Source organism: Symphalangus syndactylus, chromosome 4, assembly GCF_028878055.3.
Source record: "Symphalangus syndactylus isolate Jambi chromosome 4, NHGRI_mSymSyn1-v2.1_pri, whole genome shotgun sequence".
Classification (NCBI taxonomy): domain Eukaryota; kingdom Metazoa; phylum Chordata; class Mammalia; order Primates; family Hylobatidae; genus Symphalangus; species Symphalangus syndactylus.
In genome coordinates, this window is record NC_072426.2 from 68,810,801 (window position 1) to 68,834,437 (window position 23,637).

The 23,637-nt window shown below is 37.6% G+C and overlaps 1 protein-coding gene across 2 annotated transcripts in view; it reads right to left on the bottom strand.

Moving 5' to 3' along the window:
• ODAD2 (outer dynein arm docking complex subunit 2) overlaps nucleotides 1-23,637 on the bottom strand; it is a 261,250-nt gene that overhangs the window by 45,137 nt on the left and 192,476 nt on the right. Inside the window, exon 20 of one of the 2 annotated variants that reach the window (XM_063637276.1) lies at nucleotides 5,951-6,038. In XM_063637276.1, coding sequence (XP_063493346.1) covers nucleotides 5,997-6,038 — 42 coding nt within the window. In that variant the 3' untranslated portion in view covers nucleotides 5,951-5,996. Of the gene's footprint in view, nucleotides 1-5,950; nucleotides 6,039-21,893; nucleotides 22,263-23,637 lie in introns of those variants that run through there. The other variant, XM_055275003.2, reaches the window with a different exon arrangement.

Genomic DNA, 23,637 nt, shown 5'->3' on the forward strand with positions numbered 1-23,637 from the left:
TACTATGGATTTCTATTTTTCTGTGTCTTATATGTGGAAGTGGTTAGTAATAAATCTTTCATTTCTGTAATTAATCTGATCCAAAGAAAAAATAATTTTAATATTTACACAGAAACCCATCTTCTGTATTCCCAAACCTCAAAATAAGGCAATCATTTCACTAAATATCCTGCAGCTGGTTCAAAGTATTTTTGCAAAGTTAAAAAACTACATCTTGTTACTCAGATCAAGAGCTGGGTCAAATCTGGGGATAAGAAAAGGCATAAGAATCACTTTTATTTGGATTTGCCTATAAATAAAATTAACTTCAAGGAACACCTAGCTGAAATGGAGAAGACCAAGGAAACTGTGATACAGATTTGCCAGGAAGATGCCAGGGTGCTTATTTTAATAATGTTGGCCCAAACATCTATTTTATTATGCAAAGTCAGGTAAACAAATACTATGAAATTGATAGAATAGTATCTTAAAGTTGTTTTCAAATCATTAAGAGATTTAAAAATATAGCTAACTGTACCCAATTAATGTATTTCTAAGTAGTTGACTCAAACACATATTTTTTCCCTAAAAATCTCAATGACATTGATGTATTATGATACAAAATGACTTGGTTTGAAATCTACTCACGTTTTTATTCCTATTTCCTTGAATAGCTTATAGTTTGTCCACACTCCATAGACTTTAACAGTTACCTTTTAGGTATAAGAGCAATAGTAAAAAGTAGGAGGCCAGTTCCTTCCCTCATATTCTCTGTCATCTAGCCAATTGAAAGTTGACAATGCCACACCATTGGTCTCGCATTTTTGTTTAAAAATTTTGTTTTTCCAGCTTTTTATTTCACCATATTATCATCTTTCTTTAGTCCTTCTACTCTATTTCAGGGTTTGATGTTATAGTGTTTTTCCAACAGTTCTTGAATTTAAATCATGGCTCCAGTTCTTTCCCCCTCCCAGTGTTCACACCTTTTGCCCTCCCACTGCACGTGAGTGGAGTGACTGCCCATCCATTAACACTAGGCTCAGCCAGGTGATACGCTTTGGCTAAGGGGATTCTCACTGACCTGTCATAAGCAAAGTCTTGAAAAGGGCTTCTGTATGTGATTGCTCTCTGGCACCTCTGCCATCACATGAGAACATCTCTGGGCTTGCCTGCTGGAGGATGTGCAAAACGTAGGCAGAGCCAAGTCACCCCAGTCATGCCTAGTCCAGCCAGTCATTACCTTGATCAGACAATGGCTAGCTGAATCCCAGTTGAGCAAAACTAGCCCGGCCAAGATTAGCAGAGCCACCAAGCCAATCCTCAGCATACTCCAGACACATGAGCAATAACCACTGCCAGTGAGGGTTTGTGGTTTGTTACACAGCGTTATTATGGCAATAGATAAGGATACATTAACTAAAGTCTCATTTCTAGGCAACTTCCCTTCATGTACATAATTTTTTTAATTAAACAGAATGTGAACATATAGTAGCTAGAACAAAAAGACATAGCCATCATTTCGTCAAGCTTTGCAATGATACCAGGAATCTGCTGCGCCATTGATAGTGAATGGGAAAAAGTTTCACACCCATGTTGTTTGACAAGGTGGACTTATTGATACTATCAGACCTGGGAGGATAAAAACCAGAGGCAGAGTCTGATACTTTTCTGGCTGAAAAACAAATCAGGTAGGTTTCTTATAGAAAAATGGGGTTTCATTATTAGTTTGAAGTGCAGTTAGATTGTATAGTTCTTAAGCAGTGCTTCTCATCCCTAGTTGCATATTAGAAGCACTGGGGGATTGTTCTAAAAATATTCATGCCTACGCCCCATCGCAGACCAACTGAATTACCACCTCTGGGAAGGAGGCCCAGACTTATATATTGTTTAACAGCTTTCCCAGGTGTTTTAATGCACAGTCTGGGCTGGCAGATGCTATTATAAGATGAACGATTCCATTATATGGGAGATAGTTCTAAACATTTCAATCTGACCTCAAAAAGCAGGCCTGTTACCAAAAAAATAGCACTGAGTCACTTCTGTGGTACAAGGCCTTTTCTTCCAACATGGGTAGAAATATATTCAAGCTAAATATCTTGTGACCATTCTCAGCATAATCTTATACAGTGCAGCACATAGTTTGACAATCTCTTAACCTTCCAAATCTTCTCATTGACAACTGCTCTTTAGAAATCCCAGCCTCTGCTTCCCCTAAGAACGTACTAACCAGGGCTGAAACAATGAAGAGTACAATACCTCTAGAATTCAACAGTTGAAACCAAGACTGCTACTAGGATAAGAATTCTAACTCTAAATTCGAATAGTCTTGGGTTCAAAACCTGGCTTTTGTTATAGGTTGGTGCAAAAGTAACTGCGGCTTTTGAAATTACTTTTACTATTTACTAATTTTAGTTTCATTATTTTTACATGGGGATAATAATGCTCACTTATTCATGAGGCCATTGGCATATTAAATAACATAATGCAGAAAAGTACCCTACACAATTCACGGCACATAGTAGCACTCAGTAAATGCTAGCTATAATAAGGATAGTAGTTGCTTTAAGACAATTATAAGGTAATTCATTCCATTCTAGTTATGGGGTAGCATTTTATTCTATTTAGACCATTATGTATTTTCTCAGAACTTCCAATGTCACTGATTTTCTTTTTTTGGAGTAATATGGAATAAACTTAATCTGTCTTCTAAATGCAGAGGTTTCAACTATTCTGAGAGATGTATCGTGTTTTTTATTTTGGACACATTTTCTCCTTCTTTCCTCTTTCTTTTAGTGGATTACCTCTGCTTCATTGCATGTGGTCTTAAGTAAAAAGATAAGCCAAGCTTATTTGTTTACTAGGGTAGCAAACTACCATAGACTGGGTGGTTTAAACAATCGGAATCTGTCTTCTCACAGTTCTGGAGTCTGGAAGTCTGAGATCAAGGTGTCAGCAAGGTTGGTTTCTTCTGCGGCCTCTCTTCTTGGCTTGCAGATGGCCATTTGAATTCACGTTCACCTGGCCTTCTCCTGCTGTGTGTGTCTGTGACCAAATTTTCTCTTCTCATAAGAATACCAGTAGGATTAGGGACCACATAAATGACCTCATTTTAACTTAATTACTCCTTTAAAGACCCAATCTCCACATATAGTCACATTCTGAGGTTCTGGGTGTTAGGACATTAAAGGAGAAATTTGGGAGGACACAATTTAGTCCATAACATCAACCTTCAGAGTCTCCTCCTAGGAGGCTGAAGATCTTAGAGCACGGTGATGAGGACAGAACATGTCAAGGGCTGAGTCACAATGGCAGGGCCGTTCTAAGGGTCTTTTCCCAGGGCTACCTTGCCATGACTTTTGTTCTTCCTGACACCTGGTCCTTTTGCTTACTTTTTCTATGAGCAACCCCCATATCATTGTGATAAATTCCCTTCTTTTTCCCTTTGAGCTAGCCAGAGTCCATTTCTGTTGTTTGCAATAAACAAAAACTCTGATGCATAGCCTTAATTTTGTTCCCAAATGTGGGCTCTTAGACAACTGGTGCTGGAAGCCAGGAGCACCCCTTGGATGTCCTTGGTATAAGAACTGCCAGGTTCCCATTTGGTTAGAAATGGGAAAGAAAACTCTAATTGTATATGCATGCATGCTAGCAGATATTCTGCTTTACAATTGCATTAAATTATATGTTGACTATTAATCTGTTCAAGGAATATGTACTGTGAAAGTATTAGGAGAAAGTATTCCATCACTTTGACGTTTTTCTTGTTCTGTTTGTTACTGATAACCTTTTGATATTGTTTGGCTGTGTCCCCACCCAAATCTCATCTTGAATTGTAGCTCCCATAATCCCCAAGTGTTGTGGGAAAGACTCGGTGGGAGGTAATTAAATCATGGGAGTAGGTTTTTCCTGTGCTGTTCTAGTGATAGTGAATAAATCTCATGAGAGTTGATGGTTTTATAAAGGGCTGTTCCTTACACTTCTTGCTGCCGCCATGTGGAGGACACGTTTGCTTCCCCTTCCACCATGATTGTAAGTTTCCTGAGGCCTCCCCAGCCCCATGGAACTGCGAGTCAATTAAACTCCTTTTCTTTATAAATTACTCAGTCTTGGCTATGTCTTTATAAACAGTGTGAGAATGGACTAATTTGCCCTTATTAGAGACAAAGGATTTTTTTGTTAACTATTGTGATCCATGATAAAGATCAGAAAAAAACTTGAATTGGAAACAGTTCTGATGGAACACAAGCACTGTATATAAGACAGGTGCTACTTGGGAATAAAAGGTGACAACTGCAAGTCAAACCCATTATACTTAATTTACAGGAAATAGTTGCTGGCTCTGGCAGAGACTGCTGATTGCACTCAAGAGCCATTCTTCCCTTCTTTTATGGTATTAGACTATTTTAGCTGGGTGCATGGCCACTCAGAATAAAGGTGACATTTCCCAGCATCTCTTGTAGGTAAGTGCGGCCTATGAATGTGCCCTAATGGGTAGGAGATATGTAAAACCCTCCCTTTCCGTTTTCTTCCTTGCCACATACTCATGGGTCTTGTGAGCTGTTGTGGAATATTGCAGACAAGCAACATGCTAGAATGGCACTAGACCAAAAGAGAAGGAGCATGGACACCTGATAATTTTATGGAACAGCTTGGAAGTTCATGCAATGGAGAGAAATAAGCTTCTCTCTTGTTCCAGGCTCTGTATTCTGGTTTGACCTGCAGCAGTACTTACGGCTTAATTGATATAGTAACCATTAACATACTTCCTGCTCTTGATTAAATCTGAGATCATGCTGGAAAATGGGAATATAATCAGGTAATACCCAGTGGTCCTAAGCTGTATTCTGTGTGCTCAGTGAACAAATGAACAATATGTATAATAATCAGCTCTATCACACGTTTAAAGTGAGAGAAAAGGCCTCAATTTAATGACAAATGTTATATCATATATTTCAGTTTCACTAAAAAAGTGCCAGCAAAGAACATCTCCAAGATTCCAAGTGACTTGCTAAAGTAGCATGTATTGGAAGTACATTTGGTTTTGTTACTTGCTTGATTCTAATGCATTAGAGCAAAAAAAAACAAAACAAAACAAAACAAAACAACAACAAAAAAAACCCTTGATTTCAACATTGGAGAGGACTTTAACTGTGTGGAAACAGCTCTATCACTGTGTGTATGACTCTTTTTAACACCAAATCTCAAATTTCTTCATTCTTTAGAGAAAAATTAATAATAACATCATATTGAGCATATTATAAAACCACATGCATATGGTGTTAACAGAAATTATAGAACGCTCTCTGGAGTCAAATGCAACCAAAGAATGAAAAACATTTACCCCACCTCCCAACTCAAAGCATACAAGAGTTCAGCTTTAGAGTGTATAGCAGTCTTCAATTGGAAATTTCTTCCTAGCTTCAATCCAAATACCCAGAACCATTTGTCAGAGCCATAAAATATTTTCTTCCAGCTCTGATGATTTATAACGTGAGTTAGAATTTTCTTATCTAGTAGAATAAAGAAGAAAAAATAAAAGCATTTGGATATGGAAACTGATCTAATGCTTTAGCTATCCATTTTTGAGATGCATGTAGATTTTTGGTAAAAAGATTGCAAAGGGCAAAATTCCTCTAAAAATTACGTGTTTTTTTTCTTTAAAAATCTTCCTAGATCCTTTTTTATTCTCTTCCTCTTTCTTCCTTTTCTTTCTTTCTTTCATTCTTTAAACTACAGAGATGGAGTCTCACTATGTTGCCCAGGCTGATCTCGAACTCCTGGCCTCAAGTGATCCTCCCACCTTGGCCTCCCAAAGTGCTGGGATTACAGGCATGAGCCACTGCAGATGGCCTAATTCTCATAAATCCTTTTTTGAAAAAAATGTACTTACAATGGATGGTCCCTGTGTACAGTGAAGTTTCAATAGGATTTTATATTCCAAAAGTTAAAGAAAAAATACTCTTTAAGTTACCTTTTCTCCAGGGTTTGCATTCTCAGATTTCTTAGGGTCAGGGTTCTCAACTGGGGTCCATGAGCGAATTTATGGGTCCATGAGTCAACTGAAATTATAGTCAAAATTTTGAGGGTTATATGCTTGGTTTTGTATTTTTGGATACAGATCCATACTTTTCATCAAATGAACATAAGGATCTATAACCCCAAAATAGGTTAAGCATCTCTAAGGTACTGAATAATAGATACTAAGTAAGAGTATCTATTATTGGAAGTTAATATAGCATTGGAAGATTAAAGCAGCTTACTCCAATTGGAAAGGCAAAAGGAGAACATCTGTTGTAACAGTCCATGGTTTTCAAAACCTTGTTATTTTTTCCTCAGTTCTACAGTCTTGCCTGCCCTCTGTGATTGTGAAGCCAGAGTCTTGCAAGGGCTGCCTAATGGAGAGTATAATTCAAGACTGCAGTAAGAGTTTGATGTTTACTGCATGAGTTTCCAAGTCCGGCTGTAAATATACTATAGTTGAGAGATGGAGCACTATAATCTGTTTGAACTTGAAAAAACAGTGATGCGTAGCTAAATACTTTGAACTGTTTGCTTGTTTAAGGAGAAATCTATTTCAAGATTTGATTACCACGAAGTCAGACAACTTTTTCATCACTAAGTCCTTTCAATTCCATATCATGTGTTTCAAATTTTGTCTGCATAACTTATTTTTGTTCTACTTTTCTGTCAAAAACAATGTGGAAATCCCAGGTTATATAATTGAGGTCTTGGAGAGGCAATACACATCTAGCCAACCAAAATAAAATGAAAGCTATTATCATGAAACATGCTTAAGGAAGTCTATCCTTTGTTCGGTTAAGAGTGCCAACATTTGTGATCTTAGGATGAAGTCGAAAGGAACTAAAACGGGTTTTCCTTAATGCAACCATGTGCAAAATCATTCTTTACTGTAACAGATGATCTGTAAAAATACTTGTGAATTTAACTACTCATGACAAGAAATCAACTTGAAATAAAATAATAATGTATTATTTGTATAATAAACCTGGAAGCAGAAATCATTCTATTCATCTTTCTTATTTGGATTTACTATCATCCCCATTAGACAAATCAAATGAAAAGCTCTCTACAAACTCTCTCTACACAGGGCAGGCAGTGAAATGTTCATTTCTTCCTCCCTCCTTTGAATCAAGTTGAGCATGCAATTCATTAGAGTAAATGGTAAAAGAGAAATTTTGCATAGCTTTGGATTTTGAAATTCACACAAGTGGATGTTCTAGCAATAAGAGGTTACTAGTATGCAGAGTTGTGAAGCTAGTGGCAGAGTCCACAAGGAGATGGCCAGGTTAGCAATACTTGGAGCAATTTAGATTTCTTTGTGGAGTGGCCAGAGAGGGCAATAAGAAACTCCTCTGATAGCCACCTTACTAGCATAAGGAAAATATTCCCCTGTGGAGTGGTAGTGTAGAAAGGCTGACCGTTACTGATCTGGCTATTTGAATAAAATTGCCACAAAACTGCTTAATAAAGAGAAAATAAATGGCATATGGACTCTGAGACTTCATGAAAACACTGAAGGAAAGAAAGAACAGAGGGCAGTCTTCTCAAAATACATGGAAGAAGTATAATGTTTTCCTAAATTTTCTGTCAATGTCAAAGTTTTGGATGGAAATATGTTATTAGAAAAAAGACTAGCCCCAGTTGTCTCAGAAAGAATTTTCCCTGCAAATAATCCTGCATTCATTTTTAATATGTAGGGTTTATATTGCCAATCAGTTCTGTTTTACAATTTTCAATATGGTTTCTTGTTTGACCCATGAATTATTTAGAAGTGGGTTTTTAAATTTCTAAATGTATTCGTTTCATGGCTATCTTTAGCTATTGACTTCATTTGTAGTTTTACTGCTGTGATTTTTTACTGAGTTGCTCTTTGTGGTCAACTTTTATGTTGCTATGTGATCAACTTTTATAGATATTCAACATGTGCTTGAAAATATGTATTTAATATTTTTTGTTTGTAGCACTGTATACATACACAGTATATATATACACACATATCAATTACATCAAGCTTAATAATTCTGCCATTCATAATTTCTCAATTCTTACTAAGTTTTCTTCTGCTCAATGTCCTTGGAAAAAGTATGTTAAAAATCTTCCACTATGACCTAAAATTATATAAAATTATTTATGTTGCCGGCTGGGTGCGGTGGCTCACGCCTGTAATTCCAGCACTTTGGGAAGCTCAGGTGGGCGGATCACCTGATGTCAGGAGTTCAAGACCAGCCTGGCTAATATGGTGAAACCCCATTTCTACCAAAAATACGAAAATTAGCTAGGTGTGGTGGTGCACTACTTGGAAGGCTGGGGCACGAGAATTGCTTGAACCTGGGAGACAGAAGTTGCAGTGAGCCAAGATCGCACCAGAGCACAGTCTGGGTGACAGAAAGAGACTCTGACTCAAAAACAAACAAACAAACAAAATATATACATATATATATATATATTTATATTACCTTATATTTCTGCTTGCTTTTTGCTTCATGTATTTTGAAGCTGTATTTTTAGATGAATACAGCATCAGAATAATTTGTCTTCCTGGTGAATCTATCATTAAGTAAAGCAGCCCTTGATCCTTAATAATGCTTTTATGTCCTTAAGTCAGTTTAGTATACATCAGCTTTCCTTTTGTCAATATTGATCTGGTGTTGTGATCATCACCGCTTGCCTGGCTAGAATCCATTTATTCCCCTTCCTTCCTAAACCTCAGATTTGTTTCGGTAGCCACTTCTTTCCCAAATAGCTAAGCGTCTCAGGCGAAGATTTGATTGGTCAAAGGATGACTACACTATGCTTTCCAGTTGAGGGTTTATTGGGCATAAGGTCCAACCCTGGCCAAAAGGAAGTGTGCTGGTAGCTAGGTAGCCTCTGGGAAAGTTTCCTTTTTCTGAGCAAGAGCCAGGGTCTCTTATCTCCACCTGAATATTGCTATTTCTGCTATGACACTCGAAACTGCTGCAGCTGTCTTGCTACAAGCCAAAAAAATGAAACCAACATAAAGGATGCCAGAGGAGACAGAAGGAAAGAACTCAAGTCTTTCATGCAACCATTACCTAATTTATTTTTGCATAGCCTTTTTATTTTTATGTGTAGCTTTTCTTTTAGTGCCTTGCTTAAACTGAATAAAATTGAGTTGCTTTGGACCTAAATACAGAGGGTTGTTTTTTTGACCTCTTAAGAGGTGCATTCATTCATTTGCATTCATTTAATAATATGTTTGCTCTTCCATTCTCGTATTTTGCTATTTTCAACTTCCTTGCAGTTTCTTTTGCTTTCAACCTTTTCTTATACGTATTTGGTTTGATTTGCTTTTTTCCTTATAATTTGAAAATTATAATCTTCAATCTGCAACAGTTGCCTTTAAAAATAAGATTTTTGATGTTCAATGACATTTTTGTAAAAATGAAAATTGATGCAATCTAAATATTGGCAAGAATTAAATTATTATGCATACAAATAATGAAATGTTTATAAGCAATTTAAGTGGTAATACTGATATTCACCTGGAAAAACTTTCAAGTCATGCTGCTAGATGATAAAAGCAGTCTGTAAAACTGTATTTACAGTTGACCCTTCATGACTCCTTTAGTCTGTTTCCATTCCCATTATATTTAGCAGAAATTCTGTTATGTTTCTGATATGTAAATGCCACCTTTTACTATTTTCCACAGCTAGTTCAAGCTTTCTCTAATTTTTATATTCCTTTAGTCATATCATTGGTCTGAGTGGTGGCATGAGAATTAGAGTTTCTATCTTTCCTGTAAGCCTTTGTTTTTCTTTATAAATCAACGTTGTGATTCCTTCCTTCCTTCCTTCAATAAATGTTAATGACTACCTACTAAGTGCCACATATTTAAATCTAACTGGAAGGATAGATGTTTAAGCCTACACATTATGTAATCTGTAAACTAAAAATAATGAAAGGAAGAGACTGGAAGATAGAAGTATCTAGAAAATAAACACCCAGTAGGGTAGCTTTGACCATGAATGAATAGCAGAGATAGTCTCTCACGCATGCATTTGCTGAGTTTCAGCTGAATCGGTTCAGTAACCAGAAGAAAGTTCAAGGAAAGTGTAAAAGAGATTAGCAAGTCTGAAGTTATTTTTAATGTGAATCTTAGTAACTTATGAAGAAAAAGTTATACCACTTCAATACCTTGGAAACCCAATGCCTTATTTATCATCTCTTTTTGTCTCCTCTGTAAAATGTGGTAATAAATACTAACCTCCTAGGTCTAGCCTGAGCATCGAGTGAAAGCTAGTAAAATGAGGTAATAATGATGTTGTTATATAATAATCTTGCATGTTACATATATAATATTGATATATTAGATGTGTCGGACACTGTTGTTCTTAGTTTTTATATGTTAACTTCTTTTATCCTCATGACACCCTATGAAGTAGGTGTAATTATTCTTATTTTGCAGATGAGGTTTCGAGGTTCACTCTAGACATTTTTTCTAAGAGACAAAAATGTTTTTCTAGAAATTTCAAAGACATCAATGGTAGTAATTTAGAGAAAAAAATGGAAATTATCCTTTATAGAGCAAAAATCTTTTTTGTTCATTTAAGAGCATAAAAATGTGTCTGGACATTTATTCTAACCAATTAAATTTCATTGAAATTAAAATTAAATTTATGCAGATGATGATTATACATGGAAGAATTTAATTTACTTTGAAATGTTTTCAGCTTTATCATGAAGTGAGGTGTAATCACGAGAATGTTTGACCTTTCAAAGATCCACCATGAGAGAAGGGTATTCACATTCCTACAAATTTAGAGATTCCAATAAGTTAGAGAGAAGATGGCCGCAGAGCAGCTATTCATGCTTTTAATACACAGAGCTGGTGCTTTTCTTTTGGGCAGATGTGGGATACAGCCAGGCTGACATTCATGCCCTGAGAATGTTGTCTAACCTGCCATGATTTGCTACATGCTAACCTTGTTTCTGATTACTTGCCTATATAGTCACCCAAACCAGAAGAGAATGTAAGAGAGTCCATTTCTGCTCAGACTACCTGAGGCATTTTACTGGCTTCCTGCACAGGCACCCCATTAAATATCAGCCCTGTGGGTTAGATGACATGGAGCCTGCCATGTTCCAGTCTACACATGACCCAAGCAAGTCAGCATAAATCCATCTCCTTACCAGTGCCTGGTTCTCCAGGGATGAACACATCTAGGACTCAGCCAACGCACATGGTAATGACCTGAGTCAGTTCAATCCGTGTGAAGCCCAGACAGTTTGCTTTGTGGTTGGAGGAAAAGAAACTCCTCTGAACAGTGCTATGTGAGGATATGAGATTTGGAGTTGCTGCAGCCATTTTGCAACCATGAGGGAAGCCAGCTGAGAATGAAGCCAAGGTACAGAAAAGGGCACAGCCAGATAATTTCAGACAAATAGAATTCAAACCTCGATCAAACTTTACCTAAAGATCACTCTACCTTTAGACTTTTTGTTTACATGAACCAACAAATTCCCATTATTTAAAAAGCCATTTTGGCCAGGCACGGTGGCTCACACCTGTAATCCCCACACTTTGGGAGGCCAAGGCCAGTGGATCACCTGAGGTCAGGAGTTCTAGACCAGCCTGGCCAATATGGTGAAACCCTGTCTCTACTAAAAATACCAAAATTAGGCAGGTGTGGTGGTGCATGCCCATAATCCCAGCTACTCCAGCGGCTGTGGCAGGAGAATCACTTGAAACTTGGGAGGCAGAGGTTGCAGTGAGCCGAGATCGTGCCACTGCACTCCAGCCCAGGCGACAGAGCAAGACTCTGTCTCAAAAAAAAAAAAAAAAAAAAGTAGCCATTTGTGTTAAGGTTTTGCTATTTGCAATCAAAAACATTTTAGTCGATGCTGATTAGGGAGCCAGGCAACAGGCCAGCAGAGAAATACTGTATGTGAAATCCAGGGCTCGTTGTTTAGCCAAATGGTAACATGGTCAGGAATAACTTGGATTTTATTAATGCAGTTGATTAACAGCTTCCTGATGTCTTTTATGTCTCCCACACTGCAGCGTCTTTCTGACTTTTGATGTGGTCCCTGCACCTCCCGGTCCCTTCTTTTTGTTCTTCTTTGGTGATCTGGCTGGACATCATTTCACGGTTCTCTAATTTGCCTTTCAGAACTTTGCACAGTTCTGTCTTGCCGGTTTGGCACCCTGTTCCCTGTCCTGCACTTCCCATACAGTTTGTTCACCTGCCAACATTGTTTGTTTAAAGAGTATCCATCTCTTCTGGATGGCTTTCTTCCCATTAGGTTTTCCAAAATATGTATTTATTTATTTATTTTACCAGTGCCCTAAACTTATTGAAATTTGCTTTCCCCAAACAAATTATTTTTTCCTCATCAGTTTCTTTCCTTTTCCTTAGGAAAGGAATGCTGTGCCATTTTTTCCCCTTAATATATTACTTTCACAGAAGGTTCAATCCCTCTTTTAGTTCTCTATTAATTCTGCCGTTATTGAAAATGGAGTTAGAAAGGATCTTTGTCTTATGATGTATTTTGTAACAAGTAATTATCTCCAGTGTACTTAAAAATCAATTTCACAGTTGGTGGCTGACCCATTTTCTTCAGCAAATTTCAGGGTAGCTAGAAACCTGTCTAAACTTACCACATTGGGGTGTTAGGATACTTGTCCTCATGTAATTTTGGGTGGGATATATTAAAATAAAGCAGGAGTAAATATACATTTATATTGTTTGCTTATCTTTAAGTCCCTATAATAAAAGTTTTGAATATAAAAATTTAAATTGTCACCCAGGAGCAAAACCCAGGAGCAAAAACAATTGCTTTTGTTTCTTACAACTCTCCCTGTTCCCAAAACACACTCACATACTGATGTTGTTTTCTTGTGATCTTGGCAAGAAAAACCCTAGAAGTTTAAGAGGTGGCTGCAAAGTTCTTCCAAGAGGAAAGAAATGTATTTTAAGTAAAAATAACTTAAGGACTATTTTGATTGTGCAAACACAAGCCCTTGCATTTGTCCTATATATTTCCCCCACCCATCCCTCCCCCATATACACATCTCTTTACAAGATGACTTTGTAGCCCCCTATCAAGAGGAGACCTTGTGACTTGCTTTGACCGATGGAATGCAGCAGAAGAGATGATGTACCAATTCGAGGATCCTTACACACTTTTGGGTGTTCTCTTGAAACTGAGCGCAACCTCCACAAGCCCAGGCTTGCCTCCCGGAAGACAAGAGACTGCATAGAGCACATTCAAGTCAGCCCAGCTGTCCCAGCTGAGGCCCCAGACAAGTGAAAGGCCGGCCGAAACAGCAAAGTCAACCTACAGGTGACAGCAGATGCATGCAGGCGCCCACCTGAGCTCAGTCCAAATTGCTGACCAGTGGAATCACATGCTCAACAAATGGCTGTTGGCAATGGTTTGTTAAGCAGCAAAAGCCAACAGATACAGAAGTATTTAAATCTCTGAGGATAGCATCTGGGGGTGGGGTAGCAGTTCTGGAAATGGGGGGAAGTCGTGGGAGAGGAAAATAGATGGTGAGAAAGAAGGAGCCCAAGGCCAGTGATGCCAGTGAGAGGTTCTCGGTTGTGAGAACAGCTGGGAGACAGAACCTAGGTGTGTGGGTTTAAAGAGTAAAGGTTTCTTCAGTCCCAGCCCTCATCCATGGATCATTACTCCACCTCTCCTACTTCTATTTGCCTGAGGCCAGTGGTATTTTTCAGAAATCAAAGAAAAAGCGTTGTGTTACATGTCTGAGATTACAAGGGCATGAAAGAAAGAAGGAAACGGGAATACTTGCAAGAGGTGAGACTAGAGAGACCTGAACATCTAGATGATCAGCCAATGATCAGGATCATGAGGTAACATGGAAAAATAGGAACCACTCAATAATTCCTGGAAATATTGGAAAAATGCTGAATTTTTCCCCGTGTTCAAGCTGATTTTATCGAAATCTTAGTGGATAAGATCACTCCCACCACGCAGAGAATGCTCGTTGACAAGGAGCTGACATCAGGTTATCTAGAACTTCTAACCTTCATACATGTTTTGTCTTTTCGTCTGCTTCTCAATGGATGCCAAAGAAAATGTGTGGCCCACTGGTTTGGCCCTGACATCAGTAACAAGCCGTTTTCATTGCTAATTTTCCTTTTAATAAATCAGGAATGAAAGGAGAAATCATTCACAACAACTAAGGCAAAAAGCCATGCAACAGACAACCAAGTATGAAGTTAAAACTAAACCCCAGGACTTATTCGAAGTGACAGGATCAACACAGACAAGATGTGGAACCAGGAGAGTCCAGCATATTCATGGAAGAGAAGCAGTTTAGTTTGGCTGATTGAAATAGGCAGTATTTTGCAATACCATATGATGTATTTTTTTTTCTGTTTAGTATTTCCAGGGTCGGGTTTTTTTGTTTGTTAGTTTGGTTAGTTTGGTTGTTTTTAAAGCTTTGCAGCCTTCCCTCTATTTAAGCCAAGATGCTGAAGATAATTTTTTGCAGGGAAAGAGAGACAAAATGCCACCCAGAACAAAAAAGTCCTTGCTCAGCTTTGAGTTTCGAACTAGATTTTCAAAATAAAGTCTGCAAATAAATAATAATCTACAAAATTAGGCTTTCAAGCAGGAGTCGGCAGTTTCTCAGATCTCTTAGAGCAGGTTTTATATAAAGAAAGGAGGATTGGAGGATTGGGTTCAGAAAAAAATGGAGAATTCGATTCCAAAAAAACTCCTGCTACACAGAGGAGAGTAAAACTCCCCTGTTTTGGGAGGACAGCTTGGAAGTGCAAGAAGAGAAGGGAAGGAAGTTGCTTGGAGAGCTTGGCTTACTTTGAAGGAAATAAAAGTTATTAAAGTCAGCCTGGAGGGGTTTAAGCCCCTCAGGGAAGGTCCAGTTTCTGCAAGGCACCATGTCTGGCCTGGCTAAGGGAGATTTCTAAGCCGGTGAGCTTAGGGCAGCCTTGAAAGAGCCCATGCATGATCTTGTGGTGCAGGGAAAGCAGCCAGCAGCTCCCAGCCTCCTGGGAGAGCCCAGCAGAGCTGAGATGACCCAGACACCAGACAGGGCCAGGGGTTCTAAAGAGAGGTGCCAGAGGTGGAGGTTTCTTGACTAGGATCCATGAGACACTCCATGCATCAGCACAGGTGCCAGCCTGCCCTGTGACCAGGACACTCAAAGCTACCTGCAGCAAGACAAGGAGGAGGCAGCCTGGGGATAAAGGAACGAAAAGGGGCGTGTAACTTTCCTGGAGATTCCTACACTTCTTCCCAGAACTCAGCTCACAGGCGCCCAGGAGGGCAGAAGGGAAGGAAGGGGAGAACACTCGAGAAGGGTGAACAACTTTGAAAGATGTAGCAGTGAACCAAGAGGAGCTATTTTTAATCAAAAGAGGCTAGACACTTCTAATTGGCAAAGTCAAGCTTTTCACCCATCAGTGGAAAGACATGTAAAAATTAAAGGAAGTTACGTAAATTTTTTCACATCTGAGTCAACATATGTGATTTTTTTTTTTTTTTTTTTTGGACCAGACTACATGTAGAATATATTTGAAGGAGAATAGTGGGAGGTAAGAACGGGGAGGTAGATTGAAATTAGAATGAATTGAATTGAGGAAAGGGAAATCTAAGACATTCATATCAATTTCCTTTGATCGCCTCTGAATAGATTGGCCAGGACTACATCTGAAGAACTAAGAATAAATTGAAGGTTTTCTAGTGCTTATAAGGCATTCCTCATTCCTTCTCTGAAGCCTTAGTTCTCTGCTGAAAGGACATAAATAAAAATAATCTCCTTTCTGAGGAAATTATTAACAATATTATCCAAAAAGACAGAAAACTGAGAGGCCAAGGAGGGAGGATTGCTTGAGCCCAGGAGTTTGAGACCAGCCTGGGCAACATAGCGAGACCTCATCTCTACTAAAAATAAACAAATTTACCTGGGTGTGATGGTGCACACCTGTAATCCCAGCTACTCAAGAGGCTGAGGTGGGAGGATTGCTTGAGCCTGGGAGGTCAGGGCTGCAGTGAGCCATGATCACACCACTACACTCCAGCCTTGGCGAAAGAAAAAAAAAAAAAAGAAAGAAAAGAAAAGAAAACAAAGGGAAACCTCATATAGCCACAGTGCAAGAAAATTCGGGCTCCTATAGGCCCATGAGCAGATTCTGCATTAGAACTCCGAGCGGACTGGCCACACATCTTGGCTAGAGCACATCTGTCTCCAACATCTGTCTTGCACATTCATGACATTCATAGGCAGAAAAGCAAAGACCCTCCTTTCCTTTACACCTTCAAGTTTGTTGTTTTAGCTCATAATTAGTTCAGTTTAAGAGAATATCTAAATAAATTGACCTCACAGATTAAAACGCATTAGCTTGTCTTCTGTTTTAAATCAGTATCAGCAGCTGTTTATTGCTTCAAGCAGGACAAAATAATCAAGGTGATCCCTTAATGTTTTACGCCTTGCAGTTGAAGGTTAGGAATGACCATCAAAGCTTCAAAAAGCAACACATCTCCTTCAAAGCAAAACCTGGTGCTAACCGTGAGATTCTCCCCATGTGTGAGCAACATTTAAAGCAAGATGAGGTTCGGTTGGAGCTACAGTTTCTCTGCAAATGAAGGGAGGGTTTATAGACAGAGAGGGGGAGATTGTGCAGAAGCAGACAGCGGCATTTCCAAGCAGTCAAAGAACCAGTCTCGCCATCTTCACGGGCCTGTTTGTGAGTATGAATTACATCCACAATGCAAATTGAGCAGATTCTCATGGCAGCATCGCACCCAGGAAATCTTTCTCACAGCTCAAGCACAAACTTTCCAGAGGCCTTCTGCCTCTTTTTCTCTCTAAAAGGGCTTAAATGCACACAGGAGTTGCAGAAAACTGACATTTGCCTTTCAGCACAATCTAAACATCACACAGTAGAACTTAAGAGAGTGTCATTTTTTTAGGTCATCTTGGTACTCATAAGTGGCGTTTCAACTTACTGGCGTTTCAAATGCATGACTGTACCTCCTCAAACGCCCAATTTGCCAAGTTCTTACACAGCGAAGAGATGACTGTCTGCAAGCCAGCAAAAGAGGCCTCCCCAGAAACCAAACTGCTGGGCCCATGATCTTGGACTTCCAGCCTCCAGAACTGTGAGAAAATACATTTCTGTGGTTGAAGCCACCCGGTCTTTGGTTTACTTTTATGACAGCTCTAGCAGACAAATACAGCTGCCATATTTAAAATGTGGGAGATTGGCTATAAAAATATGTATTTCTACTGAATAGCTGTAAGATCTGGCAATGGTTGTCCAGTAGTGAGTAGTAATTGTCTGTATTCTCCAGTTCACCATGGTCTCCACCCATCCCTTTTGTCTCCCAGATATGGAGGCTAAAAGTCAATTGGCAATTGTATCAGTTTTTAATCTAGCTATTTTCTCTCATTTAGATTACTTGCCTGGTACTTATGGACATTTAGGTTTGAAGTTGCTCGTGTAACTAATCTAATGACAAACAACAGCTTTTTTTTTTTCTCCCCAATCGTGAGAAAGGAGTTGCACCGCACTATCCATACTCCTTTGTCTGAACTTCCTTTTTGATATATGTATAGTTTTCCTCAATGGGAAAGCCAACTGCTATAGATTCTTCAAGTCTATAAGAACCATACCGATATGCACGAATGTATCTTTCAATCATGAAAATAAATCAGGACATAATTCTACATTGTAACTACAAATCTTAACTCTGAACATCATGGGGCAATTATGTAATTTATAAAAGATGTCTTTTATCAACTAATAAATCAGGGTGGCATGAATTGGCAAAAGAAAAGCTTCCTTTTGTCCTGACAGACGCAAATAAAGAATAAGTCACTTTTACTTGAAAATTTGAAAATAATGGGTTGAGAGTATAAGGATTCCATCTGTTACACGATTTCAAGTCAGCCATGACAATTATACATCAGAAACATATTGAAATATCAACTTTACATCTTGCATTTATAGAAATTGAAGCATAAAATATTTTAAGAGCCAGAAAATGTAATAACCATTTGTCAGAGAAAATGGAAGTAGAAGCTGGAAACATGGAGATTAGAGTGGAGGGAAATAAAGAAGGCAAACAAATGTTGGAATGAGGGGAAATTAATGTAACAATCAGAGCATAAAGAAATAGCACAAAGGAGAAAAACATAATGCTTTAAGGGAGAACAGAAGTCGAGGAAACTGTCCTATATTTACTTATTGCTTGGCACAGTTTGGTTGAGAGTGTACTTCTATTAGATTTATTCAGGCAAAATATATAAAGAGACTTAGTAAATCACAATATTATTCATCTTAGGCACCTACGATGGAGTAAACAAGTCAATGGGCCCAAATCATTCTTTCCTTCTCAAAACAACACTGTATGAAGCAATCTATTAATGATCTTTGGAACTGTTATTTCACTTGTGTGTTTTCTGTACTCCTGGGATAGAATTCAGCTGCTTGTAATGGACAAAAACCAAATAAGGAAACAGTCAGAATTTACATATGGGCCACTTCAGCATGTTTCAATTATACAGCAGCATTATTATTTGTAGGTTAAGGCTATTGCAAATATGTATTTTGTAGATTAAGAATATTTTTATGATGTTTCAGATGTTGAAGCTACTTTTCTTATATTTCCAAAAAGCATGTTGTGTGTTCCATTTGTAAACTGAGAACTTCTCTTTTAAAGTTAGTGCTAGAAGGTAGGAACAATGTCTGGCTTAGAAGTTTCCAAATGATAAAAAAGTAAAATTAATTGATAGTGGTTTCCCTTAAAAAACAGAAATTCGTGTTCACTGTGAAATACATCAGAAAACACATAGATGAGCAAAAGAGGAAACAAAAATCATTCTTATTTCAGTATTCAGGAATATGTGCGCGTAACTCAGCTCTTCCTTTCATTGTAACTATTTAGCTATGTGCATATAATTTTTTAAATATGCTCACACTGTATATACTATGTCAGAACCTGATTTTCAACTTAACGATATATTCTGAAAAGTGTTTTATGTTATTAGCTATTTTATTATTCTATAATGTTTTCATTGTGTGATTGAACCATAATTGAAATAGAGCAATGGTGTGTTGAGCATCATTGTAGATAAATCTTTGGACATAGTACAAAGGCATACAAAATTACAACACTTTAGGTATGCATTGCCAAATTCACCTTGCAAAATGATTGTGCCCATTTAAGTAGGCCCTAGTCAGATTTGAGAGTGTCTGTTTTATCAGTTCTCTTGTATTTTAAATGATATCATGAGTACAAAATACTTAATACAATGCTTGCATAGAGTAGCATCTTATAAAAGTTGGTTTCCTTTCTACTCCATTCTCATTTAGAGAGAGAGGTCTACTGTTTACACTTAAGTTCATGGGGACCATTGGTTTTGGGGGGCCATTTAATGAATGTGAAGCAGTGAGGCTCTTAAATAAGTGGGTGTCCTTATTGTTTTCACTGAGTTACAGGAATGGACATAGACTATTCCATTCCCAAATCTTCATGGAATGAGATTAAATGCTTTAAATTATCTGGACTGGAGAAGTTTCTTTATTTTTGCTAATCCAGTCCCACTAGGTAAAAGAAGAAAGATGGATTTATTTACAGCTCTGGGTCTCATCTGTTTATCAACAACTGAGATTCTTATTCTCCTGAGTAGCAGTAAATTTTCTAAATATTTTTAATTATAGTCTCTCAGTTCCATGCAAATGCCTTAGGGATGTATAATGGTAAAATCAAACTCAATCAAAAATAAAAGGATTCTCAATGCCAGGCCCTAAGAAAACGATCCTCACATTCACTTTCAGAAGCTAGAAAAGTTTTTGTAAGAAACAAGTCACTTTCAGTACAAGTCATCTTGATATTAGCAAAAGAACATTGACTGCAAAAAGCAGAAGGATCAAAGCAAGGATTTCTAGGAGAAAACCTTACAAATTAAAGAGACTGGAACATCAAAGAATATCTGTTTAAAATTCTTTCCACTTTAAACCCCTCTCAAACTGGAACAGCCATCAGTTACTAAGAGAGCATACTGTATTCCCTTGATGTCCTGGGGGAGAATAAAGTCTAAAAAAGAACCTTGTCACCAAAAACTTACAAAGAATTAAGACTGTCAGCCATAAATAGCACAAAACAAATATAACAAAAAAATCCCTCATACAAAAATGAATGAAAAAGAAAAAGAGTACTCACACAGCACAGGGTAGCAAAACAATGGTGCGATCATCCATACCTGTGTTTTCTGAAAACTGGGGGTTCCACTGGCTTTGACATTTTTCTTGCAAGACCAGAGTGTTTTGTGATGCCATTTCACAAAATAAGCCAAAAATGGACATTTAATTTCAACTTCTCATTTGTTTACTCTGAAATTACTACATTTCTGGTGTTTAAGAATTAAAAAAAAAACCTACTTAGAAATATACAAGACAATCTTCATGTTAATTTTCTCTGTTTCCAAGTGCTTAGTCTCTTTTAAAATGGCACTGTTGCCTTTCTTTTATGCATTTATTAACCATAAAAACAGAAGCCCCAAGTTTTCCTCCTAGCAAGCACATGCTAAAGAAACGACCCATCCTTTCCAGCATTCATACAGTTCTTTTTGTTGTTTTACCTGTTGCTTTTTTTCACTCCTGGGACCACTGTGATTCAAGAACATTTTAAAATCTGAGGACAATGGTAGAAGCTTCCTCTAATGATACTACAACGGCAGTGTGTTTGTTCATTTCCTGTCGCTGTCATAATCCATGGCTTCTAGAAGTATTTTTAATGCCTAATGAAACAAAACTAAACAGTGACTTTAACTTTAGAAATCTCTGCTGTTGAAAGTTAAGGGATTTCCTCTATTATTTACATTTAGTTTTTAGTTCGCATTAATACCATGTTCTTGTTCTTTGCATTATCCTCTTTTAGAACCTCCTTTGAAAAGTCATGACAATGAATTGGTGTTTTACGAAACCTTAAAATTCTCAGAAGGGATTTATCTTTTCATCGCAGTATCTATCCCTCGTATGATTTTCATCCTGTACAGGCTTTTCATTTCATACAAATAATTTACATTTAATTCAATTAAGTTTATGATCTCGAAATGATGACACACATATCCAGTGTCTAATATTTTTCAATAAAACCTCCTTGATCGCCTTTTTAAAGCATTAACTGAGATTGTCCGTTTATGGCGCTGATGAATACAAAGCAATTTTTCTGGCGAGTATTACAATACTTGGGACAGTGAGTTCCCAAACATTTCAGCACACCGAGCTTACATGTGTGATTCTTCTAAGTGGGTTCTAATGTTTCTATAACCTGATAAAATGCTATTATTTTTTTGTAGCCATTTTTTAAAAAGTACTTCATGTGCTGAAAACAAGTTCAGAAATTCAAAGCAATTTATGTGAAGTCATATTATCCTTACATCAGTATCAATTAATTGCTTTCAAGAAAATGTTGGTAAATCTGTGTGAGAAATAAAACATATAATCGTTTATGCTCTGTAAGTCCAAATGTAAAACAAAAAAACTCATTGCTTATGTTCTTGTGATTTGCGTGATCTGGTACAGTGACAGTTATACGTTGTCCTTTCAGATGTTTGCTAGTATTTACGAGAAATTTGGGATGACCTTGGGATGATCTCTCTAAGTCCAGCTGCTTAACTCTAAATTCTATTTAATAACAGTTTGTGAAATCAGCATATCTCCTCGGAACTCTCCCGTGGGTTGCAAGTGATCAAACAGACAAAGCCATAATGACAGGACAGTTAGATTAGTTTAACAGAAAGGGAACTGTAGAGACATTCATGAATAACTACGAAACTGCACATTGGGAAGCCCATATCCTTTATTAAAATCACCACAAATACAAAAGCATCACTGAACTATATATATATATACTGTATACGTATATTCTCAAATTCTTAGAAACTTATCACAGGTTTATTGGGTTTCCATCTTATTACATGTCATATCTCTAAAACATTAAATAGAAACAAAAGTCTCCATGCAATTTTCAGATGAAAAACATTCTGTGCATTTTCAATTTGTGTGTTTTCATTTAGAAGGTTGAAAGGGTTTGCTAATAAATGTTTCCCAATTTAGGCTTCCTGGCCATGGGAGTGACATGTCCTGTGTCATGTAGAATGTGATAGCTTGTAATGTCCATTTAAATTTCAAGTGTATCTTGCCTTCTCTGTAGCAAGAGCCAGCCTGCGGATATTGGATATACAACCAGCTGCAGCTTCCTGGAGATCCTGGTCAGGGGACCCAACCATATCCAGTAGAAGCTGTCACACATAAGGAGGAGGAGAAGAGACACAAGAATAAAAACATTAATCTAAAGACATAAAGGTAGGCTATGAAAATAATTTTCAGTAGTAAATATTTTTTAAAGCCACCAAAAAAGCATAAGAAATTCCATTTAAGCAAACACGAATATAAACGGTGTTTAATCTGATGCAGGAATTCCTCATGCACTTCTTACCTTTCTGGAGCTGAATTAGACTCCTTCCTCCCCACTTTCTCCGGGTATCTAACTGCTATTTTCAGGTTCTGCTTCTGAAATTTCTCTTGCATCTTTTCTGGCTTTTCCACCTCTCAGAACAAGCCAACAGCATACCATGCTTAGACTAGTAGGGCGTCCACTTAGGTTTAATCTCTCTGAGTTCCAATCCACCTGATCATGTCACAACCTCATTATATCAGTCACTTAATAGGGACTTTCAGTGACTTCCAGTGCCAACTAACTAGAGCTGATCTATTAACTAGTCCTTGAAGGGTTTGTGCACTCTGGCCTCAATGCATTTCCAGCTATTCATCTTTCTCCTCTTCTCCAAGATCATAACTTTCCCACTTCTCTTGGCTTTACTGATGCTATCCCCTATCTAAAATGCCTTCCCATCCCCTTCTCTGGCTTGGTCAATTTTATCCATCTTTCAAAACAGACCTAGCCAACTTTTCCACGAAGCCTCCAAGATTTCCATCAAACTAAATGCCATTTATTCTTCATCAGGCTCTCAGTAGCAGTTTACTCAAATGTCTGTCACTACACATATTTTTCCCTTTTCAACAGATAATTGGCTTAATGCTTTCTGTCCTTCTTTAGATTCTAAATGCTTAAAGAAACGTACAGTATCTAATGCATAGAAGACAAATAAATGAATTGGAACATTTAAAATCTAGCAATTATGATTCTAATTAATAGTCCTGGTAAAAGATTTTTTAAAAGTAAATTTGAATCACGTATTTTTTTACCCACTAGCATTTGAGTGCAAATGTGGATGATGCCAAAAAACGAGGATGATTTGATAAGCAAAGAAATCTTACTAAGAAAAATATCGTGAGATGTCTTACATATGCCAGGCTTAGGGTGTGGCTTTTACTCTATAGGTAATAAAAAGAAGTTATTTAAGCACTTTAATCAGGGGAATGACATGGTCATATTTGTATTTTAGAAAGGTAACTTTTACAGCAAATTATAGAATATAGACTGTAGAGAAAAGAGGAGGAAGGGTACTGTATTAGTTTATGTAGAGGTGACAGGATGGAATAAAAGGTAAGGATAGTGAGGAAGGAACAAATTCAAGGGATATTTGGGATGAAATAACTATTCAATAAATGGCCCCAGAACAACTGCTTATCCAAATAGAAGAAAATACAAAC